At 38.8% G+C, this 26,763-nt stretch overlaps 1 protein-coding gene across 4 annotated transcripts in view; it reads left to right on the plus strand.

Annotated features, from left to right (window-relative positions):
* The window catches only part of PIP5K1B (phosphatidylinositol-4-phosphate 5-kinase type 1 beta), a 113,617-nt gene that overhangs the window by 79,869 nt on the left and 6,985 nt on the right, over nt 1-26,763 (plus strand). For 3 of the 4 annotated variants that reach the window (XM_056513695.1, XM_056513694.1, XM_056513696.1), the window contains 3 exons: nt 291-435; nt 7,244-7,361; nt 25,876-25,958. In XM_056513695.1, the coding sequence (XP_056369670.1) occupies nt 291-435; nt 7,244-7,361; nt 25,876-25,958 (346 nt within the window). Of the gene's footprint in view, nt 1-290; nt 436-7,243; nt 7,362-18,687; nt 19,439-25,875; nt 25,959-26,763 lie in introns of those variants that run through there. The other variant, XM_056513697.1, reaches the window with a different exon arrangement.

The following is a 26,763-nucleotide window of genomic DNA, read 5'->3' on the forward strand; positions in this document are numbered from 1 at the left end:
GAATAGTCCCAGGACTGAGAAGTATTCATAACTCATGCCTCTGCTTAATATTTGACCTTGGAGTTACTCTGTATTCTGCTGAATGTACTTGTTAGCAGCTGAAATTCACTCTGTAATACAAAAGGGTGTGGGTATGGGTATATGAATACTACCATCTCATCAATTCAAACATTAGGAAACTTCAAGGAGATGATGAGGGCACTATGGGATTCGATATACTTACCTGAAGATTCCTGGGCTCAATTTAAAATGAAATTTGTTAACATTGTTCTTTATTTCTGCATGTGCAGTGCTAGGTTCACACCACCAGCCGGATCTAGTGCCAAGCACTCCATCTCCTTTTGAAGCAGCTTCCTTGGCAACCACACTTTCTTCTTCTTCCCTGAATGTGGATGAGCACTGTCAACGTGATCAACCTACACTCTATTCTAGCAGGTAAAGACCATGTGTGTTAGAGGATTACCCACTGTTCTGCTAGAAGTTTAACATTGTGCTTAACAGAAGGGGGCTCTGCAAAATAAGAAGCAGAAGGGGCAAGTGTCCCTGTAACTTGGTCTTTAACCTTCCCAGTGAAGGAGGGGGTGCCGAAAGCCTGCAGGATTTATCATGTATTTGTTTGTAATTAAAAGCATTGTAATTGGGGATATGAAATAGAAAGCATAAACATGGCAAAAAATGTTATATTAATTTTTCTTCATGTTCCAAAATTAAATTGGATATCTAAACTTTGCTTGGGCCTTAGTCTACCATAAACCAAAATACATTAAGGTGAGGGTAGGAAGTACTTCTCGTAACTTGGATGTTGCCTAAAACAGCTGCAGAAAATGGTGATGTGGTAGGAAAAGGAAAAAGTGTACTTTATTCTGAATGTACAGTGCTGAATGTTCTGCTTTAAATTCTTCTATAACAATCATTTTCTGAAATAAATTTCTGTGAAACTTCATCCATAGGTGTGATTTGAGCCTGTCTGATTTTAATCCAGGAAGTATAAAAACGGTGATGTCTTAAGTTGTGCACATGCTAGTGAGCTAGGCTGAATGTGATTTGAGTTGTGTTTGAATATATTTCAGCTGTGTCTGTCCAATACCATGCTTAAGCCAGTAAGTCCTACTAGGAGATCATCTCTGTATGCTACCTTGTGCATCTGAAGGGTGCTTCAGAATGTGCTGTGTCACCTTGCCTACTTGCAGACCTCTTTACTGTGTATTGAGCTATTTCTTTGCCTGTTTTCCTCAAGAAGGGTAGCCACTCAAGAATCTTGAATATTGTTTGGAATAACTTGGAGTCCTGAACTGCTCTATGTATAAATTTGACAAATGCACTGATGTGCCAAAATATAGTTCTTTCCTGTAAACTGCATGCTGCCCAAAAAATCAAGTTATTTTAAAAGCAATTTTGAGGCCATAGGATTTTACCTTCTCTTAAATATTTTACAACTGTATTTACATAAAAAGTAAAATTACTTGCAGCATTACTTGATGAAAGTGTTCTAAGTCCAAGGGCTGGGTCTTGCATTTTGGCCACAATAACCCCCTGCAGTGCTACAGGCTGGGGACGGTGTGGCTGGACAGTGCCCAGGCAGAAAGGGACCTGGGGGTTCTGGTCAACAGTGACTGAACACGAGCCAGCAGTGTGCCCTGGTGGCCAAGGAGGCCAGTGGTTCCTGGCCTGTGTCAGGAACAGTGTGGCCAGCAGGAGCAGGGAGGTCATTCTTCCCCTGTACTCTGCACTGGTGAGGTCACACCTTGAGTGCTGTGTCCAGTTCTGTCCCCTCAGTTTAGGAAGGATGTTGAGACCCTTGAGCAGAGGAGGGCAATGAGGCTGGTGAAGGGCTTGGAAAACAAACCCTGTGAGGAATGGCTGAGGGAGCTGGGGGTGTTCAGCCTGGAGAAAAGGAGACTCAGGGGTGACCCTATCTCTCTCTCTACAACTCCCTGAAATGTGGCTGTAGGCAGGTGGGGATTGGTCTCTTTCACTAGGCAACAACTGACAGAATGAGAAGACAAAGTCTTAAGCTGTGCCAAGGGAAATATAGGTTGGATATTAGGAAAAAGTTTTTTACGGAAAGAGTGATAAAGTATTGGAATGGTTTGCCTGGGGAAGTGGTGGAGTCACCATCCCTGGATGTGTTTAAAAAAAAATTGGATGTAGCACTCTGTTGAGGTGTTGGGCTTGGTTGGACTCAATGATCTTAAAGGTCTCTTTCAACCTTGTGATTCTGTGTGTGATATTTACAGCTTTGACTTCCTTTACGTTGAAATAAATCTCACTGATGTGGCATCTTCCATATGTCTGATGGTTTGCTATAAAAATTTGAATGAAGCATGTTTTGCAGTGTAATGAAGATGGAGTTTTAATTGCAGAACAAAAATGTTTCTACACAAGCTTTAGGAAATAAAACTACTGATGAATACGCAGTAGTAGAAATAGAGGTCATTCACTTTAACTTGTGTCAAATTATCTGTAGAACTTCAATATTCATGATCTTTCACAAAGCTTTTTCTTTGATAGAAATAAAGTTACAGAGTACTGGAAGGTTTTGTTTGCTTTAAGCATCAAATAAAACTACACAACTGCTTTGTATCAATCTAGAGAAGAGAATGGTAGAGTTGTCTGAATAAAGAGTTCAGATTTAAAGCATTTTGAATACTCTTTACTCTCTAAAAAATTAACTGTACAGAAAACCTATGAGTAATTCCATTATATTTTACTGTAAAGATACTCCAAAATAATTATAAAATAAATTTTTAGTAGGTGTACACTTTGATTATATATGATAGACTCATTGACTGAATCACAATTGGAAAAGTAAATGATAGACTCATTTACTTTTCCAGTTGTGATTCAGTCAATGAAATAACCTCTAACGCAGGACATGTTGCCAACTATGTGATTAGCATGCTTATCAGATTGCTAGTGTCTGCAGTCCAGGTATGGACTTCATCATTACAAGCGGGCATGTTGTCTTACACAGTAGACCTGGTACCAGCATTCACAGATGGGTGGCTCTCTCCACAACTTCTGCCAAAACATTTACACCGTAGCCAAGAGATCTGCCATAGGGGCTTACCAACTGCCACCTTTGCTGGTCTAGGTGTGCGTCTTCAGATAGGACCTGGTGGCAGTTTTTAATTCTCATTAAGTATTGGTGTGTGTCACAATCTCAGTATGTACAATTCATGAGGTTTAGTTTCCCTGTCATAGCTAATGGTTTTCTCTTAGGAGTTAAGAAGGCTGCTAAGCATGCTTAGTATTGAGCTAATTTTCAGAAGAATCTGGGCACCTGCTCTTTCTTACCCACTTCTTTTGGCATCAGTTCAGGGACATCATTCCTCCTTCTTGGCACTACATAATATATACATCTGAAGTTTTACTTATGTTTTTATGGTTCACTGAAGGAACTTCAGTCCTCTCACTAAAAAAGCTAGCAGGGAAATAAACCCACCAAAAAAAACCATGCTACAGTGATGCACTGAATTTTAGATTCAGATCTGAATTTTTTCTTTCTAGAGCTCTTCTTTTGAGTATTAGAAAATTATGTGATGCAGGACTCATCATTTTACCAGTTCTCTCTGATAAACAGAAAGCTTGGAGCAGTCTTTGAAACAAAGCCTGAATTAAAGATTTCTTTGCAAATGTGGATCTGCTTTCAATCTTTAAATATGTAATTGGCTATGACATTCTGTTTTGTTATTTAAAGAGTAACAGTTTGACATCTTCTTCATCAGGCTTTTTCCTTGTCTATCAAAGTAACATTGCACAAAATAGAGAGTTTGCTTGTAACCTGTCAGAAATTTCTGGTTTAAGGTAATAAAGGAGGAGAGTCCTGTGTGCATAGTAATAACGTGATACTTGTACAGCATCTTGACTCCTACTAATGAGCAGTATGTGTCCATACCACTTAGAAAAAAATAATTAAACAGAGAAAGGTAATACTTTTGCATACCTTGAAGCACACACTGTATTTTCTATTTGGGTTAGGTTTTTTCTTCAGAATTATCCTCTATTTCTGTTATCCAGTCTTCCCCAAGAGAATGTTATTCTGTTATCCAGTCTTCCCCAAGAAGAGGCAAATGGCTTATAACATAAGAAAGGCTATCAGCGCCATCTCTCCTTGAGAGTGCTCAGTGTTTGTGATAGAAAGGGAGAAACTGCTGCTGCTGAGGTTAAGCAGAGAGAGGTGACTTGCTGAGGTGGAGCCAGCTCCTGAGGCTGTCTTGTGAGGAGGGCTTTTGTAAAGCTGGCTTGGTACAGATTAGAACTAGCATAACTAATTGATAGAAAATGCAAAGCTTTTGGGGACTTGTGATTAAAGTGATGAAAAAGAGAGACTGAGCAGCAGTCATAAACATACAGCTTATTAGGAGTGTTTTTCCAGGCTGCAAGCTGATTATTTTCACCAAGTTATTCCTCAGTTGTTGAAAAAGTAGAGGAAATCCAAGGTGCTATCCAGACAGCATGAAGAGGAATTAGTACAAATGAAAAAGCAGTGGAGAGGGGGAAAAGGCTGTATTTTTCAGTGCAAAAAGGACTGGACCTAGAAAACAGAAGGAAAAAGAAAAAACCAATCATGGCATATGCTATTCAGTAAATGTAGGCTTTCTTGTTTGTCAGAAGACAGCTGGTTTCTTTTCCATGAAGCTGTTTCTCAGTCAAGTGGTTTTGACATAAGCAATGTCAAGTATTCCTTCAGTAAAATAACAGACTTGACAATTTATTGCTTCTATAAAAAATTTCAAATATTCTCCATTCCTCAAGTAGGTTTATACTTGGTGCAAAGATATTTTAGTACCTAAAGGATCTGTTTTCTACTAGGAAATGTAAATATTAGTCCAAAACCACTTCTTTGAAAGGGTTTATTTGCTTTATCTTAGGAAATGGAATACTTACATATTATACTAGGGATTATTTTTACAGAAGTGATAACAGATTTTTTTCCCCTTCCAGGAAAAGTTTTCCTATTAAGTACTGACAAATTAAATTGAAGATGACTGAATGAAATCTAAGCACTATGATTCTTGTCTTGTCACTTGACAATGCTTTTAGAATTGCAAAGAGCTGAAGGAGGTCAATGAGGCTTCTGGAAATGTTTGAAACTTGCTTTAAAATACTTTAAAATGTTTCAAACTGTAGATGTTTAAAATTAATGTTTTAAATATTTCAAGAATACAGAAAATCTTCTTTCAGTGATTTTTCAGCAGGTCTCATGGGACTCTCCAATCCCAAATCCAAACAAAATCTCATGATGCATAAAGGACTGCTTCACCTCCCTTTTTAGAGTGATGCCAAGATACTGCGGGCTGTATAAGGAGGACTTTGAATTCTTCTGATACACCTGAGCCTAAGGGAAAAAATCTATATGAAATCTAATTCCTCTTTCTCTTTATGCAGTCTCTGTCTCATTTCTGTAAGATGTATATGTAGTCTGGACTTCTGCCTTCTCTTACTTCTTCCTTATCATCTGTATATTTTCTAATTTTTTGTTTGTTTTTCTTGCTGTTTCTCAGTGGAGACCACTTGAAATTTTGGAAGGCTTTGAGGGATTATGGGTTTTTTCTCTTATACAGTCAAGCTTCCTGAAGCATCCAGACTTTAAAATGCTGTTCTGCTGTTTTTCCAGTGACAGGGATTTACAAATATTGGCTTTTCTGTTGTAAGGAATATTAAGCACCCCTTTAGTCTGTGGGTGTTCTATGTAAACAAACTTTTGTTTTGTGTTAAGTTGCAGTGTTCTGTCTGTCCACACACTACGGTTAGCTTTTGAAGCTTAGACAACTTTGTTTGAATCTGATTCAAAGTGGATTAAATTCACACATGCTTCTTGATAATAAGCAGTCGGGTGGAAGAAAAAGAATGCTTAAATGTATGAACAGATGCACTGAGACACTGGGGGTATCCCCATGGGAATGAAAATTTGACCATGATTGAAGTAACATGTAATTGTGGCTTAAAATAAAACAAAGCTTTCCCAGTTCTCTAATGATAGAATTATTTTTGCTTCTTTTTTTCTTTTCCTAATTAAGAACCAAGATCAAATAGAATTTTTTAGCCAGAGGAGGGCAACAGCATAGTTGAGCATGCTCCTTGTGGCTGGTCATTACTGAATAAGAGAAAGTAAAAGTGCTTTTTTTATTTTTGGCTTGGCTTTTCTTTTTCAACCTTAGAATTAATGATGAGAACTCAGTGCACTGTAGAAACTGTATTAAAACTCTATTCCTCTGACTTGTTGTTTCTGAAGCACTGTGGGGGGGGATTTCACTTGTTCTCTCCTGTGCCACCCCAATATGTCTTTGCCTTACCAGTCTCTTTAAAAGCAGTCTGCATTAAAACTGGCAATAAATGCAGCTATGATGATGCTATTGAAGAGATTTGAACTTCAGTTACCAACCGCTGACAGCATGTATATCACTCTTAAGAGATTTATTACAAGATTTTTGTTTTCACTCTGTTACACTGTTCAATAGAATTCAAGTTACACATATGAGAATCATGCTAAGTCAGTGGGACTTGGGTCAACCTAGTGCAAGAGAAATAGTATTGCTTTTGAAAAAAATGTCCAGTGCATTATATGATAAAAGGAGCATTGTAATGTAGTGAATGTAAAGCTCTGTTGCAGTATGACATTGATTCATTATTTTGTTGAGCATTTGAATCTCAACTTTACGTGCTAGTTTCTGCATGTTGAACTTTGCATGCTAGTTTTGCCCTTTCTGAAGTTCTATCCCATCTGAAATAGACTTAAAATAGTGCAAAGGGAGGGGAAAATTAATAATATCTGGATTGATAGCTGTAACCATGTTTCCATACCAAGTTATAATTCAGAATTTTTGTTTTTCACCTTGTCTGCAAATAGACAAGAACTTCTAAAATATGTCTGCTCAACTGACAGTTGAGTTTTCAAGCCAGCTGGGAGCCTAATTTCTGGCAGGTAGTCAAGACATCCAGTAGGGGACATCTGACTCCATTAAAACACCTTTGAGTGTTTCAGCTTTGTTGACCAAACAAAGTTCAGGAAGAGCATTAATTTCTGATAAAATTCTAGAAGAAAAAGCTAAGGTTTCTCTACAATTAGTCAGATACGAGCTCCCAGTTATCTAGTCATTGTCAACATATCTATATTTGTTTTTTCCAAATATTTGAAGATTTTTATGTTTAATAGAGAAACTTACTTTTAAATTTTCAGTTATGACTGAGCTTTGTAACTTGGACTTTTGGTTGATTGTACTCTCCTTTCTCTTTGCAGTAAAGGGTTACCTTCAAGTTCAACATTCACTTTGGGAGATAGTGCCATCTTTTTGACTTCAGAGCAGAGCACATTGGAAATGGAAAATGATAATGCTTCAGTTTTGGATGTCTACTTAGTAAGTTGTCAAATTGTTTCTGATGGGCTTTTTACCTGTAATTGCTTTGACTCAGGTGCAGTAAGTGACTAAAATACCTGCTTAACATCAAGACCCAGAGGTTTATTGAAGTATTTTTTGTATGAAACGTGCGTAAGTTTACATAGGTATGATTTGCCAAAGCAAATCGTTCAAGAATTTATATTCCTATTATCTGTTGCATTAATAATGAAGTATGCCAAAACATACTTTAGTTTTTCTCTAATGGTAGGTATTTTCTGTTGTTCTCTAATGGAGAGAAAACAAAACAGCAACAACAACAATAACAGTAAAATCTTTCCTTTTCATGTAGAATACTTCACAATGTAGAAATTAAATTTTCTCAGATTGAAAAGTTCTGTGTTTATGTCATTGATTTTGAAGCCAGTAGAGCTCAGTGTGAAGTACATTAATGGCCCCTTTTCTGCTTTGAATGATCGTCCAAGTGTGATGGCTGATTAAAAAATGTATCTTTTTTTTGCTATTTCAGTTCCTTTTGAGCAATTTAACTTACTACTGAAAGATAAGGTCATATTTATCTTTTTTTTGTCTTCATATCACCTGTGTTTCAGAAGTTCTCTAGATACCCACAGTTCGCATTCCACAGACACAAAGGCAGTAGGCACCCAATTCAAGTTTCAGTTGAATGAGTTTTGTGCATCTCATTTTTTTAGGCTGTTCTGAAATTGTCAGTGTAGATGCAGGAGGCAGGTATGTTAAGCTTAGATTTTTTTCCCAAAGGCTTATTTTCATAAATCATGAACAATTCTGACATTATTCTAGTAATATTTCTCTTTGAATCTCATGGCAAGAATTGTACCAGAGATGAAGAATCAAAAGAGGGAAGTTTGTTCATGTTTCTAATAAATGTTTCGCATGGTTGTCATCTTTCTAGAAAAAAAAATATTGCATTTTTTATTTCTCTTATCCCTAGAGTTACCTGATTTTTGTCTTAAGAAATCCATACTATCTTAGAATCATAAAACAGCTCAGGTTGATGGGGCCTCAAGACATCATCCAGTCCAACTTTTTGTGGAAAAGGGAGCCTAGATAAGATTATCTAACAACCTTTTCCACAGCAGCTTAAAAATCTCCAGCAATGAGAACTCTGCCACATCCCTGCAGAAATTGTTCCAGTGACTGATTATCTGTCAAAAAAAAAAAAAAAAAAAAATTTTTTGTGTGAAACATGTTATTATCTGATCTTACATCAAGATAAAATATGTTTGTCACATTGTCCTCTTCTGTAGGCTGTGCCACTGATGGTTTTTTTCCTTCTTATTAGCCAGCAAAGCTTGAGCATGTACAGTGCAATTAATAGCTATTAATTTAATAGTCCAGCACACTTAGGGGAGTTGTTGTTTGACCTGCCTCCACTGACACAAGACAGTAGCAAGTACCAGTGGCCAATTAGATGTAGAATTGACTTAGTTAATTGTGACCTCAAGTAGCATATTAAATCAATCTACTCCTTTAGGACTTGTGTTAATTTTGCTCATTGCTAGTAACAGTGTGGACCTGAATCATCTGTTCAACAAAAAAGGACTCAGAAATACTGAAATATTTTGAAGTGAACAAACAACTAATCACACGCAACCTAACCTTGCTAGCAGATTAACTGACTTAATGAATTATGCTTTTAACTAAACAACTTTAGAGGAGGATCCAGAGCAGTGACACTTGAATGCTCATAAACAAAACATGGATGAGCATGTAGGTGTACTAGAGTAGGGGGGAGTGCTTCACAACACTTTGCAAAGGAAGAATCCTAAGTCCAACCACCTCAAGTACATGCATACTAAAGCATGAATTCCAGTCAAGAAGAGGAACTAGTCTGAGAGTTACGATGTGAAAGGAGTCACAGAAGCTTGGTGGGAAGACTCACATGACTGGAAGATCACAATAGATGTCTACAAATTCTTTTGCAAAGATAGGAAAAGGAGGTGAAGCTGTACTTCACAAAAATGAAATCTGGGTGTAACCTAAGGAGAAGGTAACCTATGGAGACCACAAAATGTCTATCACATGTTCATCACAAAGGAGGATATTTTATGTGGATGTTTCTAGCCATCAAAGCAGGATCATGAGGCTGACAAAAACTTACTTTGGCCCTTCAAGTAAGTATTAAGCCAAAAGAACCTGGTCATCATGGGTGACTTCAATTAGCCAGGCATTTGTTGGGAGAACAGTACAGCAATACACAAGTTGTTCATGAGATTCTTGGAATAAGTGAAGACTTGCATCCTGCTAAATGTGATGGTCATTTTGACTAGGAACAATGCATTACTACATTTACTGCTGACAAACTGAAAAGACAACTTCAAATGATAGCCTTGGGTTCAGCAATCACAACAACATTGTGGGTTTAAGATCCTGCTGAGCATACGAAAGACCAGGAAAAAGGCTCTGGATTTTAGACAAGATGGCTTTGGTATACTCAGAGCCCAGATAGGAGTGATTTAACAGGAAGCATGTTGTGAAAGAAAAGCAGCATGGGAGTGCTAGGAGTTTTTGAATAATATCCTGCTGGAAGCAAAATAACAGCTTGCTGCCTACAAAATGAAAGGACAGAACAAGTGACTACCTAGGCTTAACAATGAGGTTTTGAGAGTTGTAAAAAGCAAAAAGGGAGCATACCCTCCACAGAAGAGTGATCAGGTACCCAATGAGGACTACAGGATCCTTGCTAGGGCATGTAGAGTTGCACACATGAAGTTCAAGGTTCAGCTGGAACTGGAAATGGCCAGAGATAGCAAGAAGAAATGATCAGATACAGATCAGATACAAAAGCAGTTGTACTAGTTTGAAAGCAAACCAGTGGGGAATCCCAAATCAGAAATACAATTTAATAGGAAAATGAAAATAAGTGCAATAACACAGAAACATTGACAGTCAGAATGCAACCTGACACCCTGTTACTCAGTGTTTAGGTAGTAGCCTGATTAAATGGTGGCTGCAATTTTCTTAAAGTGGTAGATGTAGTTCTGTTGAAGTAGATCCTGTAGAAGAGTCTGATCTTCCTCTGAAGGTCCAGTGGTGGTCATGGAGCTCTTGTCTTCTGGGAATCCAGTGGATAAAGCTGCTTGTAGTGTTCCAAACCTCAGATTATATCCAGATAGGAATGCTTGTTTCCTCCCCCTGGGCAGAGCATCTCACAGTGGGATGATGTAATTTTCAAGTCATGCCCTGAGACCTGATGGCCCATTAACAGAAGATATGCCGCACTGGAGGCATATATATGGAGGGAGTTATCAGGGATGAGTCATGGAAGAGCTGAAGAGCACACCCCCACCTGTTTTTAACAGATGGTGTTAGAATACTTACTTTTGGTTACATCTTACTTTGTAACATAAGACAGCAGTTAAGCACAAGCCCAGGGAAGACGCAGGCCCATTACTAGACTGGGCAGGGGAAACAGTTACAGATAATGCTGGCAGTAGAGGTTCTCAATACCTTCTTTCCTCCCTCTTCACCAGTATGGCCAGACTGACCATAGCTCCCAGGATCAAGTAGCTACAATAACACACATTGGCCCACCAGTAGTGGCCTGCAAGTGTTCAGCCCACATAAATGCAAGGTCCAGGAGGAAATATACCCCAGGATGTCAGCAGAAGTGGCTGCTGTTGTTTTAGGGATACTGACTTATCATTTTTGAAAATTCATGAAGATCAGGGGGCAACTTTGATGACTGGAAGAGGGAAGATCTCATACCTGTCTATAAGAATGGCCCAAAAGAGGACAAAGGACTCCTTTCCTGGGAAAGTGGCAGAACAAGCCTCCTAGGAACTATTACCAACCAAATGAAGCAAGTGACTGGGAAAATCTAGCACAGATTTATCAAAGGCAAATCAGGCTAACATGATAACCTTTCTAAAATTAATGACCATCTTCAGTCAATATGGAGAAAGCAGTGGATGTTTCTTGCCTGCACTTCAGTAAAGCATTTGACTTGTGTCATGTCTCCCACAGCTTCCTCCTAGACAAATGTTAAATACAGACTGGATGGGGGTGATCTGTGAGACGGGCAGGAATCATCTCATAGCTGATCAATGTGTTTTACTGAGGCTGGCAGCCTGTCACAGGCAAGGCCCCCCAGGGATCAGTACTGAGCTCCACGTTGTTACATCTCCAATGATCTGGATGATGGGAACAAAAGCACCCTCACCACGTTAGCTGTGTCACTAAACTGGGTATGGAGAGGGACACATTGGCAGGGAGAGCCACCTTTCAGAGATATAAACAGGCTGGGAGACAGGGCCACAAAAGCTGTGTGAAGTTCAACCAAGGGAAGTGCAGAGTCCTGCACCTGGGAGCACAAAACCAAAGAGGCCAGCCAGGCTCGGACCCACAAGCTGTGGAACAGCCTTGCTGAGAGGAGCCCAGGGGTCCCAGCAGACAATACACAGACACCAGGTCAGCAGTGCACTGCTGCAGCTACTGAGGCAAAGTGGATTCTGAGCTGCACCCGTGGGGGCACAGCTGACAGAGAGAGATGTGATCATCCCACTTCACCAACACTTGTCAGACTGCACATGGAGTAATGTGCCCAGTTCTGGCCCCCACAGTTCCAAAACAGATGCGGATGGTCTGAAGAGGGGCCAAAGGAGTGCCATAAAGATGGTCAAGGATGGGGAAAGGATTTGAGGAAAGACTGTAAAAGTTAGGCTTTTTCCGTCCACAGAATTTTCAGGGTTAACACAGTTTGCCAAAACTTAAAGCATGACTACAAATAGTATTGAGACCCTCCTTTTCTCAAGGGGCAGTGGATACAAGTTGTAGTGGGTGAGGTTTCCTCTATATGTAAGAAATAATTGTTTTTACAATGAGAATGATTGGAAGAGAATGATTTACAATGAACATGATTTTATAATGATGAATGATTAACTGGAACAACCCCCAGGGATGTGGTAAAGTTCTCATGAAAGGAAGTTTGCAGCTGGACCATGATGATTGATAATCTCATCCAGGCTCCCTTTCCTGCAAAAGGTTGAATTAGATGGCCTCTTATGGTCCCTTCAGCCTGGGCTGATCTGTGGTTCTTTTGGCCCACTTTAAAAAGTGAAACCATTTCTTCTTGATAGCTTTTGAATTTAGTTTATAAAGCAACAGCCTTATTTAACAATAATACTGCTAAGCACTGTGAAGTACTTCTTTTTAGGTTTGAAATCTGTAGGGTGGGTGGTAGAATGCTCTGAAAAATCTAGTGACAGGCACAGGTAACATCTTTTGTTAAGCTGTCTTTATAGAGTTTCATGTGTGATAATCATGTCTTTAGTTAGTTTTCACCTTGTAGAACATTCATTACTATCATGTCTTGGAAAATGCAGTAAGTATATATAGTATAAGTAAGTATATTCCACTGAAGAATATAAACAGAAGAATAATTAAAACCCAACTTTGGATGTCATACAAATACCCAGTGTTTATGCCCCTGAGCAAAAGTCTGGGAGAATTGATAGATTTTAAATGGAGAGAATCATAGATGCTTTTTGGAACTAGCAGCACCCTTTCTCTGCTTACTGAAGAAAAACAAATTCAGAAGTCAATAATCAAGGTAATGGCACCCTGAACCATCTAGGTATGCAACAGCTGACAGCTTCAAGGAAATTGGATACCATAGCTAAGCATATGTTACTTCTTAAGCAAACTCATCTTGAGAAGTTACTTATCCCTGCCTTCTCTCATGTCTCACACCCTGTATTGATGCCCACTTAACTGTTGAGATGGTTGTGGAAGTGAGCTGTAACTTAATCACATATACCCCGTATGCATCCTGAGGTATTTGTGGAAGAAAAAGGAATAGGATTCTGTTCTACTGATCTGTTACTTCCTGATGCCCTGCGACATCTTTCATTGGACCTGGAAACAACAATTAGCCTGTGGCTGGGAAAACGTGATGATACTAAAGTATAAACATGGAGCAGAAGGATATTTTGCTTTTATAGGAGGATGATTAAATGCATGTTAGAAGAAAAAGATGCATGTTTTTGAGAATACTAGGAGTAATTCTAACGTACATCTCAAAAATAAAGCAAATCAATGACTGTAGCTGATCTGACCTTCAGTTGGAAAAATTACAAGATGTACTTTTAAAAGGGCAAAATGCAAGCAGAAAAATGTAGTTTTAAAAGGCATTCTCAGATTTTCCTTTAACCATGTGATTAATAATATTTGTGTTTCTACTACAAGGCAAGTTTCTGTAGTCTTACCCACTAAGTATTTTAATGAAAAATACCTTAAGTTGCTTAATTTTGGGCACCATTAATCCTTTGATGTCTTTGCCTTCTGCTTTGAAATGCTAAAATACTAAACCTTTTGGACAAATTTTAGTCCACTAGTAAATTAAGAACTATGAATTTTCAGACCCATGTATGGAAAAAAACTGTCGTAAAATGGCATTGTATTATTCTACTATAAAGAGCAGCTTAAAAATGGCATTTTCTGAACAGTTTTGTGTGGAAATTCCAATAGTCAAGTAAGATGAGGTTGTAAAAAAACCCACTTCTTACAGGTATTGGGTTTGAGGTGTTAGATTAAAGGCACTCCATGCAAACTCACACTGTGCTGCTGATGTCAAAACTGAGAATGCACCTGGTAACAGCAAGAATTTTTGTTCCAGGACAGAAGTAGAGATACATCTTGGGATCACAACTGAATGCTGGTCTAGGCCTATAATTTCTTAATTCTGAAAAAGACCAAGTTCAAACTAGCATTTTATTCACCTGCTACTCTGAGAAGCACTGTTAGGTACATTCTCAAATCAAGTTTACTTTAAGTTATATTGGTTTATTCTCTTAAAAACCCTTTAACCCAGATAATAGCTTAAGAAATCTAGCTTTTATGGCTAGCATATGACTAAGCATCATCTGCAATGAGCCGTAGGTATAAGACAATCTAAATTATTTCCAATTATTATAGTAACATAGTTATGATACTGATTAATTAATACAAATAATTTTAATTATCAGTTAAATAGAAGGAATAAATAATAAATAAAATTAATAATAATAAATAAATGATAGAAGGAGATATAGAAAAAACTTCTAAATTTGGAATGTTTCTCTGCATGACTTTAAACATTAAAGGCTTCTTGCTTTTATGAATATGTAACACAATGATAGATCAGAGAGTTTAAAACAAATTATTGTGTCTGAAATAAACAAGTTTCTTGTATATAAGCCAGAAACAGAGAAGGTAACACACTCCCATTTAACACTTTGATGTAGAAATCCACAAAACAAGGTTTTCTTCTTCCTCCTCTGTGAATAAATTTGATCTTTTTAAGATTCCCTTGCAGCTCTATTTATTGGTGTCAGTTCAGGCATTGTCAGCAAATGCTGTTGAACACAACAGTGTCTCAATGTTCTATGGAATTTAATTAGTAAAGGATATAAGTCCAGTCTTACAAAAGTTCCTTAACAATGATCTATGATCAACAAGTGCAACCAGTCCTGAAGGTCTTAGCTCAGGATCCCTATGGAATGCCTTAAAAGTGGTAATTCCACTTAAAAAGTAAGGAATAACTTAAAAGTCACCTTCATGTTCTGCAGTAAAGTCTCAAATTGTTTGACTGAGTTTTCTGTAGCTAAAAAATCAACATTTGCTATTATAAACTATCCTACCGTGTTTTCTTAGCCTTGCCATGAAATTATTTATAAAGATAGCTGACACATACTGTATTACAATATCAGTAAAATCAGAATAGTCAGGCTTAGATATTTAATTTACTTCAAGTAGGGTTGATTTTCCTCACACTTTCAGCAGAAAAAGAACATGCATGTGTATAGCAGTGAAAAACTTTCAAATTTGTTCCATTGTGATGCTATATATGTTAAGTCATCTGCTGGTAAATATAGGATTTAAACAAACATATGTCTTGTCTATAGGATCTTAAATAAACATATGCCCTGTCTATAGGATTTCATTAATGAATTATTTTTTGCTTACAGAATACTTCTGTATATTTAGCTACAATGTAAAATTCTTGGGTAATGCAGATGTTTTCACATGGAAATACAGCATTGTCTCCCATTGTTAAAGGAAAGGCTAATAAATTTTATATATAATTCAAATATCACTGCTACTGAAGATATGGACTTATAAGGGCTTCAGTAAAATAAAATAATAGAATAACTGTAGTGATAAGCAAGTCCAGTGGTTAGATCCTGGTTAGTGTAGCTATGATTTGTGTCAGATGAATGGCATAGATTTTACTATTACATTTAAAATTGCTTAATGGTGTGGTTTATTTCCAAATAACAATTTTTTATTATAGGATTTTTAAGTCTTAAAATAATATTGAAGATTAATTTTGTATTTAAAATCTGCTGTAGATGCATAGGTAAGAAGATTTACAAATATTGGTAAGATACCTGTGTAGAAGCTGTCAAAACTTTCTGACTCTTCTTACTCTTCAGTACTCCCTTTCTTCTATACTCTCTCCCATAATTTCAATTAAATTCTAATCATAGAGTAGTTTTCTTCACGGTGCTGTTGTGGAATAGTAACAAGTGCAGCTGACATGAAAGCAATTCCCATATAGAATACACGTAAAACAAGCTAGAAGTTATGCAGTCACACTGCACAGTATACCTCAAATTTTAATATGTTTCTCTTTTTATGGAAGCTTCAGTTTCTCTGCCTCACCATTTCCTCTGAAGATACTGGTGGAAAAACACAGTAGACTGAACCTGAATTCTGGGATTATGAGAAAGAAATTAAGACATTCTCACTTACAAGTATCCTTCCTTTCCCCTGTGAGCATAATAATCCTTTAAATGTTATGTGCGCATGGTAGAGCAAATCAAGCACTCCCCTCAAAGCAGAAATTGTTTAAGGCTGAAAGGAGCAAGTCAACTTGTTTAATGCAGTGTGGTTAACTGCTCCTTTCCTCTGTTGTTATCTATGTTTTCCCTGTATCCATCCATGCATGATTCCGAAAAGAAGAGACAAAAAAAAGAGGCCTATGTGTCCCATAAAACTGAAACCTGGTCGGAGGTGAAAAACAAACAAGCACTTGAATGTAGTTTGGCAGAGGTGTTCTTGCAGAAGAAACATTATGTAAGAAGGAACATTTTAGTCACCCTTGCATGAAAATCAGACACAGAAATTAGGTGCTTTATTAGATTAAAAAGTACCAATTCAGACCACAAGCAATACGTTGCCTGAGGAAGTCAAGTGCTAAAATGCCAGCCTGTATTATCACGAAACAACATGTTCTCATGCCTGGGGCTTTTAAAACACCATAAGAGAAAATCAATCAGCTCAAAAACATATCCATGGAAAGAGAACTGGAGCACAAAAATGCTCCAAGACAAAAAGCCTCAAGTAGGCTCAAATATAGTAAATTCATTATACACACAGTGTGAGACATCTCAGGCAGTGATTACAGGAATGATTCCTGTTATGTCATTTGTGTATTAGTTATCATTTTGGATCAAATTGCTACAGCCAAACTCAGTTTTTATTAAAAAATAACCCCATGGTTTTCTTTATCTGTAATCAATGTAACCCCAAAAGTTGTGTAGTGGATACAATGTTGCCTAGAGGATCATGTCCTTCACCTTGAAATAGATGGATTTCTTTCCAGAATAATACAGCACTGGACTGTACCTGACATAAATATGAACATCTGAAAATCTCATCTTCTCAAAATGGCATTAGTACCATCAAAAGTATTTCTGTGATTTACTCATGCAGTTAGTAGTTTCTACAAGTTACTGTAAGGTCTCTTTTCTTCAACTGTGTTATGCAACTTTTATTGGAATTTTTCACTGAAATGCTTTGGAAGGGTCAGAGGAAAAGGAACAAGAATTAGCTAGTTCATGGTTCCATTGCATAATTAGTGGAATACCAAAAACCAGCATTAGCAATACTGACAACAGCCTAGTGAAAAGCAGTAAGAAGTCTTGAGATCAGAAGCTGTGCTGAGTAATCACTGTATTTGTCAGGAATAGATCTGCAGTCATTCATATTTGAGCTTTCAGACAGAAACAAGATGATGCTAATTAAAATTTTGATTAATTTGTTTTGTTTCATGTAACATTATTTTGCTGGTACTAGCATTTTTCAACTTTTTTTTCCAAATTTATTAAAAAAAAAAAAAATTAAAAGTCTTCATTGGCTTTACATCACATTGATTTTAGAATACCACTTCCTTTAATTTTACTCACTTGTCCAACAATTTCACTTCACATATGAAATGGTTCAGTACTTTTTAAATACTTCACTGCTTTAGCACATTCAGATGCTAGTATGTCAGTCAACTTTACTTGCCAGACCACAACTCCTGAGAGAGAGACCAAACAGCACCTGAGAAATTGGCACTGTGCTCAGTGACTGTGAATGCTAACACTGACTAATCAGTGATTATGAACACCCTAACACTGGTGCATAATTAAGATTAGGCTGTTGTCAAACTGTTTAAAGGTTAGTTAAGTGTTGTATCAACAAGCACAATGTAAAGGTGACCTTAAAAATCTGTTTAATAAATGGAACCGTACGTCTTTGAAATGTTTTTTAATAAGGTTTTAGAGTAAGGTCGTTACAGATCCCTTTGTTTTGGTTTTGCATCTTGCTCCATTTTGGATATATCAGCTGAGATGCATTCAATTTACTGAAATATATTCTTCAGCTGACAGTTTATCCTTAGTTTGAGCTGTGATAATAAGATGTTCAGTAAAGAACAGCTTCTTTTCAATTCATCTCTAACTACAGCAATGCCAAGAAGTGATCAACTATTTCTATTACATGAGGATAGTGTAGAAAACACTAATCCATTAAGATTATTAACAACTTTTTTCTTTTTTTTTTTTTTTGTGAAATGGAATGATTGCTACAATATTGACTAGAGCATTAACTGTGCCTGAAAGTTTTTTGATAGGTATGATTTTTCATCTGGAGAAAGAGCATCATGTAGAAGCTGACAGCAGTTACATTCATGACATATGAAGACTGCCATATTTAAGTAGTAAATGCCCAAGTTCTGCAAGATAAAAATAAGCTGTTGTGAATTGCTGAGTGCTCTCAGATTGTTCTGTTTTCTCTGAGATCCAGAGTGTTCAGCATTTTGCAGCAACAAGTAGTTCTACTTCGCATAATACAAGTGTACTGCAATGCCTGCAAAACCCATAGGGGCTAACTGTACAAGAAAAGAGACCCAATGCTTTTGATTAAGGGTCAAAGTCATAAGAGAATGACTGCCAAATTATACAGCAGTCTGTTTAGTGTAAGAAAGATGTGACCTGTTTATAATGCTGTAAGAAAACAAGTAAATACAACTCTTAACTTGTCATTTCTGTATTTCCAGTAACAAAGAATACATTAAGAGTAAAACTAAGAGAAGTGACCATGGTTAATGAAGAGCACTTTCTTCACTCCTCATTCAAGAAGGAGGAATTTGCTGAGCCTAATAGACAAAGAGTAATAATCAACAGAACTAATTCTAAGAAGTGCCAGGATCTTTGAACCACAGAAAGGATCAATGCACTTGACAAAAATGACATGAAACATTCCACGCTCTGCTGTCATCTGCTGTTGCTTGCTCAACTGTGAAGAACTGTGTATTCAGGCTGCTTTCTACAATATTGCCAATCATCTTTTTTGCATTTTGAAGTGATATTTTCTTACCAGCTGTCTAGTGGTTTCATTTGCATGCACTGTGTAACTATGCACAAGCAAAATGTATTACCTACTTTACCTATTTGAAAATAAACACAGTGGTGAATAAAATAAATTTCATTTTTGTACTCCCTCAGTTCTAATTGCTTAGGTCCACATCAGTGGAAATTGGAACTGATGTTTTACGAGGGTTAAGGCAAATCTCTGCACATACAATATGAAAATGAGCCTCTAAAGATAATTTCTGCTGGTAAAAAGGAGATAAAAGGAGATAAAAATGTTATTTATAACAAGGCCTTATGTTGTGTATATATATTGTCCTTGAAATATTTTTGATTTTGCTTTATTTCTTGTAAAAGAGAAATTCTATAATTTATTTAGAAAATACTACTGTAAACTATAGTTTTATTGATGAATAAAATATTTTATTCTGAAGACTATCACTGTTGTCTTCCTACTGTTGATCTATACTGGACTTAATTGTTCTTGCATTTCTCTACCTTCATGAGACAGTCTTAAGAGGCCTCTTGAGATATGAGAAACATGGCATCTGTCTTTACTAGCACTATAATGAAAAGTGGAATCTTGAAATTAGAGCAGGGAAGACAAAGTAACATACTCAACAGGCATTACTTTATAAAACCATTTCAGGTTTTTTACTATGGGCAACAATTTCAGGGTAACTACAGAAACTGTTTTAGTTCCCTAATTTCCCAAGGGGAAAAATTTTGGGAGATAATCCCAAATGCCAGTGATCATCAGTCCATGATTTCAGGCTTTGATGCAGTGGTGTATTTAAAGATTTGTACAAGTGTCACTTAGAAAGCTGTCAAATTTATTGGTAGTAACAAGTCTTCTAGGAGTAAACATTAAACCTGCTAAATTGACAAACCCAGAACTTCGTATTTTAAGTCCTAGAATTATCCTTTGTACCTGTATAGAATTTTTCTTTTAAGGATTTTGTGTGGTGGATTTTTTGTTTTGGCTTGGTGGGGGATGGTGGTGGTGGGGTTATTTTACTTTACTTGCATATAATCCTATAATCCTGACAAGAAGAATAATTCCTTAATTATGCACAGTATAGAGAAATTTAAAGCGGTTTTGGGTGTCTTGCTTTTTAAGTATGCAGAGCATAAGGCTTCACTTGGAGCCTGTATCTCATGATTACCACTTCTCTAGGCTTTAAAATTAGACTGCTTAATCTCAACAAGGTAATTTTTCTGCAACATTCCTCTGAGAAAAGCAAAACCAGTCTGCATGTCCTGCGATTAAAAACATTTTGTACATCTCTGTCAAGTGTCTGCTCCATCATGGACAGTGTACAGGATATTTAGAATAGGTCTCTGTGCAAAGCAGATATTTGTCATTACTATTATTTGGGGAAAAACATTTAAGCACCTGATTAACCTTCATAAAGAACACCCATGACAATTTTTCCCCAATTACCTAGTAACTATAGCATCTGAATCGTTTGTTCTTAGGAAGAACCCAAACGATTCACAACTTAACTGCAATAATTCTGTCCAAAACCAGAATGTCTATACCAAATTATTCTAAGATATCTTTTGTGTACATTCCCTTGAACCCAGTAATTTATAAATCAAAACAGTCATTTAACTTGAAAAAGGAAATCCGTATGACTATGGAGCCTGCTGGGGAAACCTTCTCCACAGCATGTGCACTTAAAAGGAGTGTTTGTGTGTGTGTGTGTGTGGTTAATGATCAACAACTTGTAACCTATTTTGCTCTCTAGTGCATAAAATGGTATAAATTTTCAAACATCAGAGAGCACAGGAGTTTGTAGGGATGTGCAAGTTTTGTGTTTAAGTATTTTGGTTCTCTTCATCTTGCATTGGTGTTTCACATTGGTAGCACTTGATGAAAGTATAAAGACTTACAAATATACCTGTAGAGCTGATAAGGCAGGTCATGTCAAGTAAAAATAACATACAGAAGGTACAATCAACTCCTGGGAGTCTTAAAGTATTGATCTGTTTCTTCAGATCGAATTTTCCATGGGGAGCAAAGAAGAATTAGGTCACAAACATGGGCTATCTGAATACTCTGGCCCTGCAAGTTGCTCAAAATGAAAAAGCACAGGTTGATGCCATCTTAGAGAAAGGTATGGAATAATTCCAAAGTTTTGTTATCAGAGCTTGTGACTTAGTCATATGGAATTAAGAAGTGAAGTTTTGCCTTTCGTGGTAGTACCGCCAAATAGTTGCCCTCAGTTAATAAAAAATTTTTAAAAAGCTTCCAAAAAACAAAACCCCAGCCAAACAAACAAACCAACCCACGTAGTGTCCTTTTACTACAATTCACTGGTTTGAAACCACACATATCCCAGCATCTACTTTCTTGTTGACTCTACTTATACTTCAGTCAATTTAATTTCATATAACTCAATGGTATTTTCCCAACCCTTTCATTAGACAGTGGCAGAAGAGCAATCAGTAGTGCACTCCCCCTGTTCTTTGTAGAAGCCATTTGCTGAAACCATTTCCAGTGATGCATACATACATTTGTTTAGAGTAAAAAAACTATCAGCTCTTTCCAGACTGAATGTGTGGGGCCTGTCTCTGCAGTGCTTCTGCATATGGAACTCCTTCACAGGTATTTTACACCACCATAAAAAGATACTCATACCAATATTGTGGTATGAACAACATTAACCTAAGAGACAGGAATCAAGATGAAAAACATTAAGAAAATAATTTTTAAATTGCTAATCCCTAATTTGAGCCCTTTAGAAGTTTGTGTGGCTCATCCTTGCTTGGTAGTAACATCTTGTAAAATTCACTACCTTGAACTTTACATTTGAATTAACTGTTGAACTTTACATTTGAATTAAAGTTAACTGTTGTTAACTTTTTAAAATATTTTGTATGTGAAATTGCTAGCACTAGAGAAAATATTTAATCATTGATTTCTCACTAACTAAGAAACACATCAATTGTCATTAACTTAGAAAATTCAGTGATTTGTCAATAACTTACAAACACAAGATGAATATTTCTTATTGAGAGTTCTGTATGATCTAGATGACTAGAGAAAAATCACTATGCAACTAATTGGATAAAATGAGAAAACAGCCAAGGTTCTTTTTATAGGAAAAGCAAGCCATATAAATAAGCACCATCTTTAAATAGATTAAATACTACATAAAAGAACAGGTATTCCTCCCTTCTTCTAGCTGTTTCCCCCCTTCCCTACCAAGGTATGAAAATCAGTCATTTGTTTTACCAATGTATTCTGTGGTCTGATACAAATAATTTGTTCCTACAAGCCTTATCTCATTCTGTAAACCATTACTCCTGTAGAAACCAGCACGACTAAGAATGGGTTGTTCTTAAGGATCCAAAGAGTATCTTAAATTTGCTTGATGTATGAAAACCTCCCGCACAAAATACAACAAGGACACAAACTGGGAAGACACTGGTAACAAAGAAAGACAAGAGTCTGTTGAAAAGAGACAAGAAGCTGGCTAAGTTAGATAACAATTTGGTACAAACAGCTTTTAGCTAAAACAGACTTCATAATTTCAGTTGAAATTTGTGCAAGTGGTTTGAATTGAACTTTTTCCCTTTGCGTAGAGTAGAATAATTTTGGCTTATAGAAAAATATTCCAAAATTATAAATCTTGGTAAGAAACTTGAAAACTTATTCCCTAATGCAGTGGGAGATCATAGAATCAATAGAATAGTTTGGATTGGAAGGGACCTTTCAAGGTCACTTAAGACTAATCCCTCTGCCATGAGCAGGGACATCTTCAACTAGATCAGGTGGCTCAGAGCACCCAGCTGCTAACTTTTAATAAAGAGTTTTTGAAATATAAAAATGCATCACACAGTAACCAGCCATAAGCTTCTGAATATGTGTATGCTTTTCATATTTATGGTTTTACTTGCAATGGCTACATCTCTTGGTCTTGTCCCGTGGAAGGGTCTGAAGTGAGTCGTCCGTGCTTCCACAGAAACTGTTCAGGCTTTTTAAGAAACATTTTTACAGGAATTATTTCTTACCTCTCATCTACTTGGCAAACCTAGTTTATTTCTTTCAGTTTGAGTAATAATACGACATGTCTGGCTGAGACTCTACATCTTCACATACTGTTGATGGTATGGTGGGAGTGATAAATTATGTGCTTTATCTTCCCTTTACTGGCTCAGCGAAATATTTTACCTGCAGGATGAAGATCAGAATACTTCCTGTCACATAGAATAGTCCTAGAACGGGTCCCTGAGTGAATACTTGGGGCGTAGTGTGGCCTCTAATTGCTATTCTTCCCAGGCTCCAGCTTCTTGTAAGCATCCTCAGCAGAACCGCTCTGCCTGAGCAGATGCGGGCAGAGATCCGTCCAGGAGAGATTACTGCCGGCTCTGAGGATAGGAGCGATTGCTGCCGGCTCTGAGGATAGGAGCGATTACTGCCGGCTCTGAGGATAGGAGAGATTGCTGCCGGCTCTGAGGATAGGAGAGATTGCTGCCGGCTCTGGGGATAGGAGCGATTACTGCCGGGACTGAGGATAGGAGCGATTACTGCCAGCTCTGAGGATAGGAGCGATTGCTGCCGGGACTGAGGATAGGAGCGATTACTGCCGGCTCTGAGGATAGGAGCGATTGCTGCCGGCTCTGAGGATAGGAGCGATTACTGCCGGCTCTGAGGATAGGAGCGATTGCTGCCGGCTCTGAGGATAGGAGCGATTGCTGCCGGCTCTGAGGATAGGAGCGATTGCTGCCGGGACTGAGGATAGGAGCGATTGCTGCCGGCTCTGAGGATAGGAGCGATTGCTGCCGGCTCTGAGGATAGAAGCGATTGCTGCCGGGACTGAGGATAGGAGCGATTACTGCCGGCTCTGATGATAGGAGCGATTGCTGCCGGCTCTGAGGGCAGAAGCGATGAAGGCGCTCAGCGCGGGCGGCCGCCTTAAATGGCTGCTGCAGCTCCTTGTCTTTATGACCCGTCGGGGTCGAGATCTCCCCGAGGGGAGCCTGAGCAGCTCACCGGGCCCAGCACGTGTTTCCGAGGGACAGCCGTGCCAGGCCGTGCTAGTGCCGGGGGAAGGACACCAGGATAAGCCTGGCGGGGAAACCGCTGCCTCCTCGAAAGCCTCGCCGGGCAGACAGGCTTCCGTACACCTGTGCTGTCTCGGTAGCAAAGCACTTGGGTTTGATTTATCCTGGGGCTGCTGAGGCTGGAGCCGGCAGGTGCTGGTGACAAGAGCAAACCTGCGCATTGCCGGGCGCCCGAACCGCCCTGCCAGGCCCGGCCCGCGCGGCCCCGGCGCTCCCCGCGCGCCGCCGCGGCCCCGCCCCGGCGCTTCCGCAGCGGCCCGGGCGCCATGTGGCGGGCGGGGGCGGCGGGCGCTGTGCGCGCCGCGGGAGGGGCGGCGGCGGCGGGGGCGCGGCGGCGCGGCGGCACCGGGGGCGCCCCGAGGCCGGGCACAGCCGCCGCCGTCAGCGGCCGCAGCACGGTGAGCGAGGGGCGAGGCGCGGCCTGAGCGGCGGCGGGCGGGGCGGCGGCGGCGGCCGAGGGCCGGCTGGGGCGGGCGGGCAGGGAGGGAAGGGCGGCGGGCGGGGATTACCGAGCCTGCCGCCGGCTCTGAGCAGGTCAATGTCTGCCCGCGGCAGCCAGCGCCGGCCTCCTCCCTCCTTCCCTCTCTCCCGCTTGCCTTCTGCCTTCTCCTGCCCTCCGTGCCTCGGGAGCTGCCGCCCACGGGAGCTGTGCGCTCGTCCGCCGCCCCGCTCCAGGCGCAGAAGGCGGCGCAGGCCGCCCTCAGCCGCGTGTGGTACGCGGAGGCGGGTTCTGACTGCGTGCTGGCACCGCTGGTGGCAGCCTCCCGTCACAAACCGGGCATTAGAGCTTCTCTGCCTGCATAGAGCCTGAAAGTGCTCGTTGTCTTGTAGCATTTGATTCTCAGCATGTATGAAATGCTGTAGGGTAAGGGGTGCAGTCTAGACACCGTGGTATATTTTGTTGGCCTGTACCGTTGTGTTGCTGCTCTGACCTTTCTGCCTGTGTCGAGGTTTTGGAATAACAGGCAACTCGTTGGTAATACCTGCGGATAGATGTCACAGCGCACTGGGAGAGATGGCCTGTGTTTTGCTCTTCTGTGCTTGAAGAGAGGCTGATACAGCTCCTTTGCAAATGTCACTTGTCTTTCAACTCAGCCTGAAGTTTTCAGAACTTTGCATGAGTACACAGAAAGTAGTCATGAGTGCTGTTCTGCCATTAAACCAAATGTTCAGTGCCAGTTGGAAGAAAATGGAAATCATGCCATCTTCCTTTCTTGGTGGATGGCATAAGTAATTCTGCTACTGTTTTTGACGTGGGGATTAGGTTTATTTTCATGCTTATATTGATTTCCCTCATCGGGGTTCCCAATTCGATTCCTTTGTCTGACACTGCTGGTATGGCAATACAGCTTTTCCATAATTTGTAAATCTGGAATCTGAAGTGCTTCGGGCTCTTTTGTATGTAAGGAAGGTTCAGGGTTTGCGTTTATTTCAACTTAATATGGTCCTGGCTTCCAGCAGAGGGATACATGTTGTTGGCAGTGCAGCATTTGAGTAGTGGATACTTAAGAAAATCTGAGCCTAAGCCATTTAATTGTCTGAAGTTGCTCAGTAATTCTGTGGTAGAGCAATAAAACAGTTAGAATTCCTTCCATATTACCTCTGTAATACTGAATATGGACATTTTACTTGAGACTGGAAAGGACTTCAAGGAGCAGTTTAATTTTTATGTTATATAATTTGTATGCATATATGCATATACGTATATATGTATATGTATGTATATGATTTATATATTATATAGTTTGTAATTCTTTACATTTTAACTTTAATTCCATTTTGCTTCTGCTTACTTTGAACAGCAATTACAATTTTCTGCAGATGTGAAGAGCAGGACTGTTTGGTTCATGAATTTGAGAAATGCAGGAACTGTGAGTGACACAAGGTAAAAATGAATTTTTATATATTAATATGAAAATATTGGTTATGTATTTTAGAATAACTTATATATTAATAACTAATACTAACAAACTAATGTAATGTTGATTTGATGTAAAGGACAGCTAACTGTTTCAGCTAAAAGGATTTTGTGTGAATTTGGGAAGTCGCTTAACAAATAACTTGTGTACCTAAATGCAGGTGTCTAGCACTATTTCACATATGCCAGAGGATAGGAAATTTCTGCTTGTTCTGAGAGGAGGTGACACAGCATCTGTTGGAGATTCTCCCGTTCTGATGCAGCAGTTTGAGACACAGTAAAGGATTGTGCAGATATTTGAAATGGCTCTTGCCTTTAAGTGCCTAAAGTGGACCCTGAGCCAGTACATGAATGCTGCCCAATCCAAAGGCTTTCTGTTCTCCATTCCCCAAGGCGTTTTGTGGTGTCCCTCACATAAATGAAATAGAGCATATTTCAGTTACTGGATAAAAAACTTTTTAAAAATGTATGTTTTCTATTACCAACTGATACATATTATGTATTCGGCCCAAGGTAACTGTTTAATTGCCATAAGCATTAGCAAAAATTGAGATTACTTTACTGACAGAAGTGGAACAACTTATGTGATTTAATTACATTTGGTTAATTAAACTGTTCTACACTTTGTTCCAGTAAAGAGGAAAAGAGAAATGGTCTCACAGGTGCTTTAAGCCTTTGAGACTCTCTGGAGAAGACTGTAATTCATAAGCACAGTTTTATATAAAATGTAGTTACCAGTTGTGTGGGTAATTCCAGTTGAGAAAGCAAATGC

The sequence above is a fragment of the Oenanthe melanoleuca genome, chromosome Z (genome assembly GCF_029582105.1).
Source record: "Oenanthe melanoleuca isolate GR-GAL-2019-014 chromosome Z, OMel1.0, whole genome shotgun sequence".
Lineage (NCBI taxonomy): Eukaryota > Metazoa > Chordata > Aves > Passeriformes > Muscicapidae > Oenanthe > Oenanthe melanoleuca.